At 37.5% G+C, this 14673-nt stretch overlaps 1 protein-coding gene across 15 annotated transcripts in view; it reads left to right on the top strand.

The window, feature by feature from the left end:
* ANKS1B (ankyrin repeat and sterile alpha motif domain containing 1B) overlaps positions 1-14673 on the top strand; it is a 1075523-nt gene that overhangs the window by 749667 nt on the left and 311183 nt on the right. For all 15 annotated transcript variants that reach the window (XM_047066127.1, XM_047066126.1, XM_047066125.1 and 12 more), the window contains one exon: positions 9671-9769. In XM_047066127.1, coding sequence (XP_046922083.1) covers positions 9671-9769 — 99 coding nt within the window. The remainder of the gene's footprint in view (positions 1-9670; positions 9770-14673) is intronic.

Raw genomic sequence — 14673 nt, 5'->3', positions numbered from 1 at the left:
TCCAATGTCCTCTTCACCCTCAATCACTAAATTTAGTCTTATTAGCCTTCTGTCTGTTCCTAGAATCTACCTGGCTCTTTTCCCACCTCAGTGCCTTTGCACCTGCTCTTCCTTGTACAATGCCTATCTAATGGCTCTTCTCACGGTTGGGTTGCTCCTTTTAATCACTCATGTGTCAATTTACATGTCACTTTCTCAGAGAGGCTTTCCTGACCATTCTTTCTAACATAAGTCTCCTTTGTAATTTTTTCTCTAACCACAGCACTGTATTAATTTTCCTTAAGGCAGATTTTACTAAGCATGTACACTTGGGCAAATTATTAGCTTCTCTGTGCCTTCAATTCTTTATTTGTAAATAAGGGTAATAATTGTACCAACCACAGGGGTTGTTGTAAGCAATAAACAAAATAAAGCCCTTAATAGTTCGTGGCCTATATAAAATTTGGCTAAATAATAATCACTTGTGGGTTTTTTTTTACTTTGTTATTTTCCTGTTTTCGCCACTAGACTATAAGCTCTAAAAGCAAAGGGAGCCTATCTGCTCTGCTCTCGCTGTGTCGGACCTAGCCCAGTGTCTGGCACATAGTAAGTGCTCACAACATATTAGGTGAACAAATATATGTTAAAGGCAGTCCTACATCAGTGGTTGTTTCAATTCTGGACTGGACTCCAGTAGCTCATTTCCAGTGTTCAGTAGCCTCCTCTCTGAAACTGCCAGATTAAGTAAATAAAAATATAAAATCCTAGATAAATTGGAATTTCTATGTTCTATCTGGCAACCCTACTTTCCTCACTACCACCCTCACCCTTAACAAGCAATACTTTTTCTCTTTCTCTCTCTCTCCGCCCCTGCCTTTCTCTTCCTCTTTGCTCTTCTCCTCCTAAGTTTATTTGACTGTTTCTGAATATAGCTCTCAGTATCAGGTGACCTCATCATCTTTAAATCTGGAGATATCTGCTCCTTGAGGACAACCGTTTCTTTAATGGACTAATAAGTCGTCTTTATGATCAGTCTACCAGTTCCCAGAGGACTAAATTATCCACCTTCAGCATCCCAGCCTCCTTCAGTCTGGACAGGCTTCTCAGGAGACTACAGCGGACTGCCTTTTCTCCAGATTCAGAACATGTTAAATTAGGGACACAAATGTCCTTTATCCATTCCCAGACATTTTCTACCTTACTGGTTGATTTTCAGAAATCCCCCTCCCTAAATCCTGGCTTTGAAAGGGACCTAAAGAAAAGAAATGCAAACATGGCCTTTCCCAGTTGACCAGCCAGATAGTTTGACAAGGCTCTACAGAAGAGCTGAGAAATGCCAAATTGATGTCATGATGTTATTTCCCACCTACTAGCATAGTCCTGGCTCAGAACATGAGAAGTCACTTGGTGCTTTAGCCAGACTCTATCACTTATATTAACATGCTTGGCTCTAGATTACACTAAGGCAGTTGGAAGAACTAACTGCTTAACCTTTCAGAAGGTAAATAATTTATTTGAAATAAAATGTGTTGGAGAAACCATGGCAGTCAATCCCAGTGGTGTGTCAATATATATGTAAGGCTGTGGCTGAAAATAGCATCATGGGAGTTACTTCTTGGCAGTGTTACACATCCTTGACTGGAATCTCCATCTAAAAAGTGTCCTCTACTGAACATTTGGTTCCTTTTCGGTAGTGAAGGAAACATGAGTGTCACAATCCGAAAGAGTAAAACATTGATCTCAGATCCATCGTGTACTAACTGTGTGAACTTGCTAAATGGTTTCACAGCTCTGGGGGGCACCTGAGTGGCTCAATCCGTTAAGTGTCTGACTTCAGCTCAGGTCATGATATGGTTTGTGAGTTCGAGCCCCACATTGGGCTCTCTGTTGTCAGCCCAGAAGCTCTTTCAGGTTTCACAGCTGTGGGACTCAGTTTCTTTGTCTGCAGTATGAAGATATTGCCTCCTGTGTTATAACTTAGAACTTAGAACTTATATTGCTTCTCGGCCTTTTGGCTAAGATCAAGTGTAGAACTTAGAACTTACTAAGGTTCTAAATAAGGTGGACAAAGTACCTGGTACTCACTGAATGCTCAATGGCTGCTAGTTAACATTAATCATTTTAGGCACTTTTTTCCTGCTTCATACTGTGTGGCTGTGTTGGTTATACTCAGGACCAAATTCTTGTTGTTTCATCAGAGAGAAGCCTTCCTTTTAGGGCTCTGTATCACCAGTGAGAGATCACTTGAAGAGGACCCTGTTGCAAATATGAAGGTGCCATGTTCCTCTTCTGTTAAGAGCAGGGTGTCCAAGCTAACCTAATTGCTGCTCATTTTTCTCTTGTGAGGCACTGGGGAATGTTCAGCATATTAGATGGAAGAACAAAACTCAGATACCTGCCAAGATTATGTACAGCCTACCCAAGGAAAAAAATTTTTTTAAACTTCACAGCTTATGATTGGAAAAGGACACAGGACAGCTGCTAACTGTTTTCATCTCTACTTTTGGCATGTTCTTCTAATAGCTCTCCTGTCACACTCAGTCTGCAACGCAGTGGGAACTAAAGGAGTAGGACTGAGGTGGCCCTCCAGCCCCCTCCCACCCCCCTGCTCAAATTCAGCTATTGGGAAAGACCATTTAAAACATTTAATATCCTCCCTACCCCTTTGGGAATGGTGTAACCCAGCTAGACACCACGCTTCAAAAGAGAGAGGGAAGTTAAAGCTTTGCAGTTAGTGAGGGAACGTTTAGACAAGAAAACCCCCCAGGTCCCTGCCAACCCTGATTCCATGATTCAGTGAACAGAAAGGACTGGAGCAGAGGAGGGAAGAATAGGTCAGACAGCTTTCCAAATCCTGTTCTATAAAGAAAAAGTCATTGTTACTCAAACGTTGTGAAATCAAACGTAAACTATGTTGGAACACTTGCTTTCAAATGTGAATTTCATATGGCTCTAAAGCAAAATGCAAATGGTTTCGGTCTAGCTACATTTTTGTACTGAACCTTTTCTCTCCTAAACTAACTGCACTGGAGGTGGTACCAGATAATAGTTATAAGAAAGGCTCCCATTAGCTATGGAAGCAAGTTAACTGCCTACCTCAGAGAGCTATGGTGAGAATTAAATACAGTGATATGTCTAAGGCATAAGAAGAGTGCCTGGCACAGAATAAGAACTCAGTAAGTGTGTAATTTACTCTATGCTTACACGAACTGCTATTAGTGTGAAAATCGAAAGAAGACAGTGGGTGTTCATAAGCTTTATATTTTCATATGAATGTATCTGGAAGAAAGTAAGAGCATACAAATACGTTTTGTTCACATCAGCATTTCTTCTTGTAGGACTTGTGGATTAACATCCTTAAAATTGAATAGGCTTTCTCTTGCATCTGTGAAACTTTTGACCAAGACAGTACAAGTTACTGTATAAATGACTTTGAGGTATTTTATATATATGCATAATTCTAAAATCTACATGAAGACATGTCTCAAAGGAATTAGAATTGTAACTAATGATATCATCAAACCTTGCACAATACTTTGAAAATAAATACCTGATTACTTAACTTCCTCCCCCCTCTGTCTTTCCATAGAGTCAGAACAGATGTTTCAAAGGGCATATAGGCCTGAAAGATAAAGAGGGGGAAACTGGTAGCATAAAACGCATTGTAATCATGTTCGCTGCTAAATAGTGATCCTAAAAACTAATTCTAAGATATAAGTTATTTATTAAAATATATACCTTACATATATAAGATGCTCTCTAACTTATTGCTCAGTGATGTGACATTTACTTGAATCAATAATCCATGTGGTCTTAAGAACTTAGAAAACTCTCTTCCTAAGCTAAGAATGTGAAGATTTAGTTAAGTTTTGAGCAAGAAATTCCCTTGCAGTAGACAGAATATTTTCAAATGGAGGGCTAAGGTAGAGAGGTAAAAAATATACACTATTTTCCTCCACTGTCATTTCATTCATGTAAGAGAGGGAATTAAAATTGGAAGAAGCGCGCGCGCACACACACACACACACACACACACACACTTTTTAAATTTTTAAAAATAAAATTGGAAGAAGCACATCATCCATTATCTGATCACTTATGGTACCCGTATTTCTGTCTGATAAACAAAATAAAGCTTTGTTCCAACACTGATAGGGGAATTATAAATCTGGGACTTATCCCAATAGTTACCATCCTAATCATGCAGAAAAGACATGTATTGGGTTTACTTGTAAGTTGATATCAAATTGACTCAAAGCCTTTATAGAGGCTAAGAGGTAGCATTATTCCAAGAATATTATATGTGTGTCTCCATGTGTGAGTTTGCAAGATCTTACTATCATTCTATTATACAAATATTCTCTTTTGAATATTTCAGGCCATATAAATTGTGGAGAAGAATCTAGTTTAGTTAATTATAGAGCAAAAGAAATTTTCTCCAATTGACAGCATCCTCTTGATTTTTTCAGTCTTTGACTAAAGAGAGAGAATAAATAACATCCAACTTAAGCCTATATTAAAAAGAAACAAGTTCCCTATAGTGCTTAAATATGTTTCCCTAGCATTTGTAGGCACTTATTATATATAATATGCAATGTGAAGGAAAGTTTGCTAAATCAATATGATATGATACTGGGGTTATGAAAATAAGAGGAGCTCTGAGAGAAACAAATGATTAATTTAGATATATTTGAGATGATTTCAATAAATAGCTGTTCTATTTCTTATGTAGAATTAAGAACAAAACACTGCTTTTTATTCTGTTTGGTCATCTTCTTTGCTTATCACTGCTGGAAAAAATCTAATACATAAAGTATGCTCCCCAGAGTCAGAGAAATTTCAGTTTTCAGTGCATAAAATATATTATTTTTCCTCATTCCATGACTTAAGAAAGCAATAAAGACCCCCTGGATTAGATATTTCTTGTCAGTAAAAGAACAGCTATTCTAAAAACACTGCCTTGGGCCTTTGATCCTTCTATTAGGTCATTAACTAAGCAACTTTATCTACTCATTATTATTCCCTAAACGCCTTGTGCAATGTGCCTGGTAGCATGCTAACAAAATAATAAATTACTCCTCAATTGGGCTTGTCATTTTGATAGCGTATATTTCTAGCCCTGTAATAAAGAAACACTAATGAAAATAGAATGGCTACTATTTTTTCTTAATGGCTGAAAAATCAGAAGAAAATTTGCTAAACGTCCTTAAATTTTATGTTCATGAACTTTGACTAAGAAGCACATCAATTATATCCTAAGGATGACTCATGAGTATTTCTGACTCCCTGTTCTGATTCCCTTGCAATCCCCATTTTTGCCCCATCTCTGTGATTCAACTATAGTTTAAATGCCTTTAATTGTGGAGAAGTACTGTCTAGTAGAATTTTCTAAGATAACAGAAAAATTCTCTGTTTGTGTTGTCCAGTATTGTAGCCACCAGCCACGTGTGGCCAATGCATTTTTTTGAAATCAGGTTTGAAAAGAATCAATTTGATATGGCAATTTAGAAGTCTTTCTACCATTTGGCAGAGACATTCTATGGAGTTAGTGAGGGTAAAGCCTTATTGTGGTGGGTTGAGAAGTAAATGGGAGATGCAGAAGTAGACACAGCACGCATACTGGTGATGAGGAGGTAGAGAGTGCAGTATAGTAGATGGTTAAGCAGAAGACACACATAATGAAGCTCTACTCCAAAAACCATTGATCTAGCAGTCATGTGAAAAATGAATGGAGGAGGGAGAAAGCTAGAGTTTACATTCAGCTATTATTGAGGAAAAAAAAAGCTGGGATTTTTCTAACATTTAGTGAAGGCAGGTGATAACATGAGAATAAATTCCAGCTCCCCAGGAAGAATGGAAATGTTTATTGTCCTTGATGGCACATCTGTTACCCAAGTGCAAATGAAATGGTTAGTTGCAAGACGTGAAATATTTTATTTTTCTCCAAAAAGCTGTAAGAATCCATGATATTACAAAACTAAGGTATTCTATCATTTATTTTAATAAGAAATGTTATAAATTCCTACCTAGTCCTGAGATTAATTTGTCAAGAAAAGAAGTGCATTCTTGCACTTCTCTGTAATTACTGTTGACCCTTGAACAATTCAGGGGTTCAGGGTGCTGACCTCACCCCCCACACCTGCACCGTGCAGCCAAAACTCTGCATATAATTTTTGATTCCCCCAAAGCTTAACTACTAATACCTTCTGTTGACAGGAAGCCTTAGTAATAGCATTAACAGTCAATTTACATAGATTTTGCATGTTATGTGTCATATACTGTATTTTTATAATAAAGTAACAGAGAAAAGAAAATTTTATTAAGAAAGTCATAAGGAAAAGCCAATAGATCTGCAGTACTGTACTGTATTTGTTTTAAAAATCAAGGTTTAAATGGACCCTTGCAGTTCAAACCCATGTTGTTCAAGAGTCAACTGTACTTCTTAAAGCTATCTTTAGGTTGCAAGTTCTGAAACACTAAAATGTAATTGCAATGTAAATGTAACTTCAAATTATACAATCTATATTTATATATAAGGATACTAATCAAAAGTTGGACATGACTGAAATCATACTGCTTTAGAACTGAATGAGTATTCATTGAACTACATTTTACGGGTGAGGACCATGAGGCCTAGAAATAATACATGACTTAACCAAGTTTACCCAAACAAGATTTAGATCCAGATCTTCAGACTCCAAGCCTACTGGTGTTTCAAAAAAAAAAAAAAAAGACTGGCTAGATGATGCACAGGATATTTCTGGTATCTCTATATATTACAATAAGAGAGAAAATAGAAAATTTCTAACAGCATGCCTCATTGGGGACAGTGAATCCTTTTCTTTATGTTTCCAAAATTAGTACCATTTCCCCTTGGGCACATTCTCACCATTTGCACTGTGCTTCCCAAATTTTCACTCATTTTTCAAAAGTGTTTGGTAATTATTCCATATGCTAGGAAATTTGCCCCAAAGAGATGTCTAACTTCCCTACAATTTTTCAAAAAGGTTCTTCCTACTGAAGATAGAGAAGACAGTATATTGGTAGTTTAGAAGAACAGTGGTTTTAAGGATTTAATTCTTCAAATAATTTCAGTATTCAAACACTAAAAACAAATTCTCAGGATTACCTATAGATACTAGGTATCTATATTTACTGAAACAGAAGACACAGACAGAAGACAAACACAAGACACATCAGAATTCTGGTCTGTTTTGTGTATGCACAAAGAAACCAGTACATTTCGTACGAGCTGAAGTTGTAGGCTGGTAATTTAGCCCATGGAAAACCTGGTAGTGATCTAACACATAGATGGACAATGTTTTTTGTTTCTTATTTTTTGTCTTCTGTTTTTGTTTTTTAAGATCCTTTTAACTCCTTTTGGAAAACCCTTTAGAGACTAAAAGTCAAATATAGAGTGGTATCATATATCCTACTCATGACATGCTAGTCCATTTCTGAAAATAAAAACACTTTCTCAAAATGAAGCCATTTATATTCTTAGCCATGCTCTATTGTGTGCACAGAGTAATTTCTTGAGAGCAATGTTTCCTGTGGCATTTTGCCAAGACTGGCTTTATTTGTTTTTCATTAGGCTTTTCATTATCATGCTGCTATATACCTGGCTCGTTCTGCTTCCTCTGAGAAGGCCAGGGTAGCTTAAGCATAGGAATGATACCATGAGTAGGTGGAATGTTTGTGTCCAGTGAATGCCCACTTTAAATCTCTAACTATGGTACCATTCTTACAGCTTTAATCTTTCTAAGAACAATCAATTATCCATTATAATGTAGTATGATATTAAATTGTTTATATCCATCTGTTCTGTCCCTGTACAGAGAAAGATATTAGTCTCACTTTGTACCACACTAGACTGGCCCATCCTCTTTTATTATCTCAGGAAAAGGCATCATGATCCACCCCCACTGCCCAAGACTAGAACTAATGTGTGTCCTGCGTTTCTCCATCATTCAATATATTCAGTCACTGAATCAAGCTTCTTGATAGTTTTCAAACCCACCCATTTCTTTCTATCTCCCATGGTCACCACCTTGGTCTAAGCCCACATTGTCTCTAGAACAACCACAATAGCCTCCCAAGAGTCTCCATGTTCTGAGGATTGCCCTTTCCAATTCACTCTCTTTTGCTTTAACTGTCTATCAGCACCACCGCTCTCCATAAATATGTGTTCTGTAATTTCTACTCACAAGTGTTTTTGTGTTACACATTAGTAGGACAGTTTGATTTGTTCAGAAGAGTAGTGATCCAGTTCTGAGCTTCTCTACAGACCTCTCAATTTAAAGGAAAACTCTAGCTTACAAACTACAAAAGACTAAAATCTTTAGGTACAAAATAAGCAATTTATAAATTTTTGTATTAGAATATTAATCAAAGGCCTAAAAAATCATTGAAATCAGAGAATTTCAGGATTAGGTTGGTCCTTGGAGACCCTGTAGCTCAACTTTGTCATTTTATAGGTAAGGAAACAGAGGCCCAGCCACAGAATCTAAAATTGATCTTTCCAAATTTGAAATATCATCATGTAACTCCTTTTCTTAAAATTTGTCCGTGGCTTCCTGTTATGGTCAGGATGAAGTCTGAATTCCTCAGCCTGGTGTACAATGTCTGAACAGTCTGCTTTCTGCTTTGGCTTACCTTGCCAGCCTTACCTTTTGTTCCTCTCTCCAACTCAGCCAAGAAGCCAGTGCTTCCAAATGTGCTGTGTTCTTTCTCACCCATAGGACATTGCACATAATTCCACTTTTGTCCTTCCTCTTTTCAGTGCTAGGTCCTAACCAGGCTTCAGTCATGATCTCCAACTGAAAACACATCCCAGATCCCTTCAGGGCCCCCAAGCACGTGCTACCACCATAGCATATTCACAGCATCTTAACTGAGTTTGAAAATCTGTTTCCATACCTGGAATGGAAAGAATAAAGACAGGGGCCTGCAAATTATTCATTGTTGTATTGCCATATCTTGATCAGAGATGTCTGGCATTCAGTGTTTTAAGATTAATTATTAATTCTCACTTTTAACCCGCCTAGTATGCTATAATTTTTAATCAGTTTTCCTCTCAAAATCTATTTTAAAAATTGTTTTTATTATTTATATATCTTTTGAGACACAGAGAGCACATGCACAAGTGGGGAAGGGGCAGAGAAAGGGGGATAGAGGATCTGAAGCAGGCTCTGCGCCCACAGCGGACAACCCAATGTGGGGCTCAAACTCACGAACTGCAAGATCATGACGTGGGCCAAAGTCGGACACTTAATCAACTGAGCCACCCAGGCGCCCCTCAAAATCTATTTTTAGGGGAAGACAAAACTGATTCATTCATATCAACATATAGGCAGATCACTGATGATCCTAAACAGCAGCTCTTCCTAGAAGCATTTACATTCTTCCAGGAAAAGAGTTTGAAGCCACAGGAATGAATCCCCAATGCAGATAACCCAACCGTAAATAGTAAGTCATGAGAGCATTTCTGGGGGGAAGGAAGCTTTCCCAGAACCTTCAACTCAGTCACATAGGTGACCTCTTACTTGCCCTCACCCTCACTGAAGAATGACTGTTTTGTATATAGAAATCAGATCACTTGTTGGTTATTTTTCTCTGCATTAAATAAATCATTATTTACCCATAGTAAAAATGCCTGAATTAACTTGTAACATTTCTGGCTTTGTTTCAGGGAAGTAATGTTATGGAAGATCAGGATTTATTGGAAATTGGAATCCTTAATTCTGGGCACAGACAAAGAATTCTACAGGCAATCCAGCTCCTTCCAAAGGTAAGCAATGCTTTCTTACCCTGGCCCTATGTACAGCAGTTTTGAGTCCAGATGTGCAAGGGTTATTAGTACTTAGGACAACATTTCTACATTTTGATGCAACTCCCAAAAGCAGTTCTTATTAGGTCCAGCCAAACATTCAGACTCACAAGACTACTACGGGCCATGCTTGGCTTTAGGTTTACCAGAAGGATGTCACAGAGGAAACTCCACTGACTATCAGGGCACCTTCAGAGTTTCTCTTCAGTGAGAGTCCTTTATATTGGTACAAACATCAGCACAGTCCTCTCAGGTGACAGCTCAGGTACAAGAAGACAAGATCAATATTGGATGAGTGTGAGAATGGTCCTGGATTTGAAGTGTCATGTCCCATAAGAGGCAATATCTCTTGTACAATTCTGTAAACTTAGCCTCCAGGGGCAAGGAATCTACCTAATTATAAGCGTCGTCACTCAAGAAAGACCAAAGTATCACATCCCCATCAGGTATTTATAGTTCATGTATAAATCCTCCCAGTCAAGATGCAATTTGCCAACCAAGGTGGCATTTTAACTGTAAGCACTGTTACCTAGCAACAGAGTTGACCTTCTGTTTCCAGATAAGGTTTCATAGGAGCCTAAAGCAAGAGGTAGGATCCTAGCACTGGTCTGCAAGATATGTAGGACTTTAACTGATAAGGAAAGGGAAAACGTTTCAGGGGTCAGCAGAAATCATATAAATATAAATATAAATTGCAAGGAGTATTAGGGGAATAGCAATACTGTGTGATTTAAAATGCAATGGGATTTGCATAACAATGTGAATGTCCTCAGTCATTGCCACTAAATTGTACACTTAAAAATGGTTAAGGGGGTAAATTCTATGTTTTATTATTTCACCACAGTTTAATAATTTTTAAAAAAATAAAAAAAATCCAGTGTAATTAAAACAATTAGAGAGTAGAGAGTATAGTCAGAGATACAGCAGTAAAAGTAGGTTGGGTTAGTTTGTGTCAGGCTAAGGAATTTGAAATTTGTTCTGTAGACACTAGGGAACAGACATGACTGGACTGCTTTAGGCCAGTCAATTTGGGAGGCAGTATACAACAGGAATTAGAAGGAGGAAAAGTTGAAGTTGGGTCAACCAGCTGGGAAAAGATTCAGGGGGCAAGACTGAAAGCAGATGAGCAGCAATACTTACACCTAGATATGAGAACTTATATACTTTGTATTCTCCTCTGCTCTTTTCCTTCCTAATGAGGCTATAATTTCTCAGAATGAGAAAGATAAATATTAACCACTGTTTCTGAGGAAGTGATCTGATGAAATTTGCCAACTGACAGTGAACTGAGTTTCTACTGATAGAAAGTTAACACTTTTGCAAATTCAAGGAGAGTTAAGCATACAAAGGAGTTGCATCATACAATATTCTACAGTAAAAGGAAAACAATAAAGCGACCTTAGAACTAATTCCAGAAGTAATTCTTATAAGCGTATTGTTCACCTCACTACTTTTGTATCTTAAAATATTACTTCCTCAGCAAGTTGCTCCTCATTGTCTACAAGGACTTCGGCACTACTGTATCCCCAACACCCAGTCCAGTGTGCAGTGCATCATAGGCACTCAATAAACTAAGTGACTACCCCCTTGTCACAATGCTACCCATCATTTAAAGTTCAGTTCAAGTAGCTCCATATCACTTCCTTTGTGAAACTTCCCCTAAAAGGGAACCACTCCTCTCACATTGGTAATTATCACCCTAGTCCAAACCAACCACCTCTAACTGGACTAGCATGATGGGTTCTAATCTATCATCTCTAAGTTAGACTACTGGAGTCAATTTCTCATTGGTTCTCTCTAGCTTGGATAATTAATTCATAGACACCTAATCTCTGTACTAGTTACCTTTCTTATGACTCTACATTTGAATTTCCACACAGCATCCAGAATGATCCTTCTCCTTCTCAAATGTAAATCAGATCATGCCACACCCTGTTTAAAATATCCAATGGATTCCCTTCTCACTTAGAATAAAATCCTTATCGTAGCCTACAGAAGTCAATAGGATCTGGCCCGTTCCCACCTCTATGACCTCATCTCTCACTCTCCTATTTCCCTAAACTCTAGTTATGTGGCTTCTTCTTGTTCCAGAATATACCAAGCTCATTTTTGCCTCAAGCCCTTTCCATACTGGTCTCTGTCTGGAAAGCCTTTTATTCAGATTTTCACACTTGCTCCTATATATCATCAAACCTCTATTTGGCTACAATCTCCTCACGGAGGCTTTCAGACCTCAAAGTCACACTCCTCACATACTATCACTGTCCTTCCCATTGCCCTGCATTAGTTTCTCCATGGCACCTATGGCTATCCAAAGTTACATTATTTATTTGTTTGTTTTTTCCTTATTTTTCATCTCTCTCCCAAAATTCAGGACCCATGAGCTTAGGGACCTTGACTATCTTGTTCCCTTCTATATACCCAGCCCTAGAACAGTGCCAATAACATCTAGGTGGTAAATAAAAAAAAAATGTTTGTAGAAGGCAGGAATACACTGCTGTCTCTTTCCTCGGATATTCGATAGCTCTATGCCTGTCCTGAAGGTACTAATAACACTCTACCACTTCTGACGTTAGAAACATCCTGAAGGCAGAGACAGTGTCGCATCCATCCGTGAATTTCCCAGTGTTCTTAGCCCAATACATGTGCATTAGCAGAGTGAAAGAATGAGTGACTGACTGAATGAATATATTCCTCATGGTATTCAAATATACATTTTTTCAAATCAGTGTGCTCAATAAGATATATCTGTAATAGTGTACAGGCCATTTGATAATGAGAAACAGAAGAACCTGAACTCAGAATTATTTGGAGAATAAATGGAGTGTTTATTTTTAAGACAGAATATCATTCCCATTAGAGAAAACAATGTAACCGAAACAATACAAAATTAAGCTTTTATCAAGAGGCTGATGCGAAAGTGCTTACCATGCACCCAAATGAGTAGAGAATATATAAAAACATCCACACACGTGTTCAGCAGCACAAACAGAATGTTATAATGCTACAAATTGATGCTTTGCCTTCTTAGGTAATGAGCCCAATCTTCAGATGGTTAATAGTGTAATTTTACTGCCAGCACATTCATTTGCATTCACTCTAACTTTGCGCTGCTGCAAAAGGGACACAATGTCTCTTTGTTGTGTTTATGCAATTTTAGTGTTCAGAGTATCTGTTCTTCATCTGTCACGAAAAATATTCCATGATTGCTACCTGAAATCCTTTAATTAACATATTGTGTTTTGGAATCCATGAGATTGTTCCTAAACAGAGAAAAGGTGGTTTGCTAAATGCAATCTTGATCTGTTAGCACACTTCAAAGCATGTTTTTTCATGCTTTATTTGTATTTGTTGTTTCAAGTTTCAAAGACAAAAGTTTATTCCTTTGGTAATAGTGATTTTTCTTTCCTGTATCCTTTTTAATATTGAAATATTGGCCAGTGCAAAGGTCTGCATGTTCTCGAGTACATTTGATACATCAAACACATGGAAAGTATTCCAGTGTTCTAAGCGCAGACATAGAAGAGCATTAAGCACATGAATTCCTCTCTTCCACTCATTATTTCCCTCTGTCTTTTATAATGCTTGACCTTTAGTAGCAAAGCTTAATTATCCAGTTTCACCCAAATCCACTTTCCTCACCAACCCCAGTTCAGTCTTTTCTTAGGTCTAAAAGTTTCCCAGGACTTCTGAAGATCAAATTCCACCCTTTTTCTCTTTTTAAGAAAGGAACCATAACATGAGAATGTGACTTATTTTTCACTCTCCTAGAAACTGTAAGCATATTGGACTTTTTCTGTCCCCTAGACTTGGGGAAATTATCTGATTACTTATTTTGCAACACATAATTTACCTTTTCTTAGGTAAGAATTCCATGTGACCAAGTATTTGGATAATCCTCTAAAAACCTTTTAAAAAGGCATAATGTCTTTTGTCCTTTGACAATATAACACTTGGAAGTCAGGAATTCAAAAACACTTTCATTTTAAAGGTTTACAAGACTGTCAAAGCCCATATTATGTCAGCTGTCTTAATCTCTGTCATCCTGAATCAAATGTATTCTTGGCACACTAGCAACTTTTATGTCACCTGCCCACTTCTTTTTCAATATTTCCTTTCCTGATATTTTTATGTTTTTTATCTTTTGGATGTTTTGAGTAGTTGTTTATACTCACTATCCCCCCCCTTTTTTTTGCTCCTATTAATTTTTCAACCTTCTTGGGTCTAACTAGTTCCTCTGCTACCACTGCACACAACCAGTGCTAAGGTTACCAGTAGGGAAGAAAGTCCATATACCCCCTTCCACCTTCACTTGCTTTAGCTGTAGTATATTCTCATACTCATGTTAACTGTCTTATTGTTGTCTTTTGGCTTCTCCAATATCTGGTTATCTTCATGCATCTCTGACACTCCCTCTCCTCCCCTGTGCATTTTCCTCAGTTAAATGTTGTAGTTCCTCAAAACTCCCAACTCAACAATACTGTGACTAGTAAACGTTGTTATCACAGGACTCTTGATCATAGTACATTTTCTGATAGTCACTGTTTGGTTCATCATTGCCATAGCCTACTTCTACTTTACAGCATAACAAATATTTAACATTTCAGCTGCTCATTATCTCTCAGTTCAGTTCAATTTAACCAGTATTTGTTGGGCTACATATTTTCAATTATTTTTTCACGAATGACCCTGAACACCTCTGGTTGGGCTAAAAAACACCTTTCCTATCCTCATTTTAAGATTTTGATTAAAAAAACAACAACAGAGTTATCTGTTATTTCAATAGAAAAACAAGATTCTGTGCTAGTTATCTATTGCTATATAACAAATTACCCAAACTTTAGTGGCACATAAAAACAACATTT

The sequence above is a fragment of the Lynx rufus genome, unplaced genomic scaffold (genome assembly GCF_022079265.1).
Source record: "Lynx rufus isolate CCGP_SWC_20201006 ecotype Redwood Valley unplaced genomic scaffold, mLynRuf1.p SCAF_7, whole genome shotgun sequence".
Taxonomy (NCBI): Eukaryota; Metazoa; Chordata; class Mammalia; order Carnivora; family Felidae; genus Lynx; species Lynx rufus.
The sequence above is the reverse complement of the archived record's forward strand: the minus strand, read 5'-3'. Positions and strand labels throughout refer to the sequence as shown.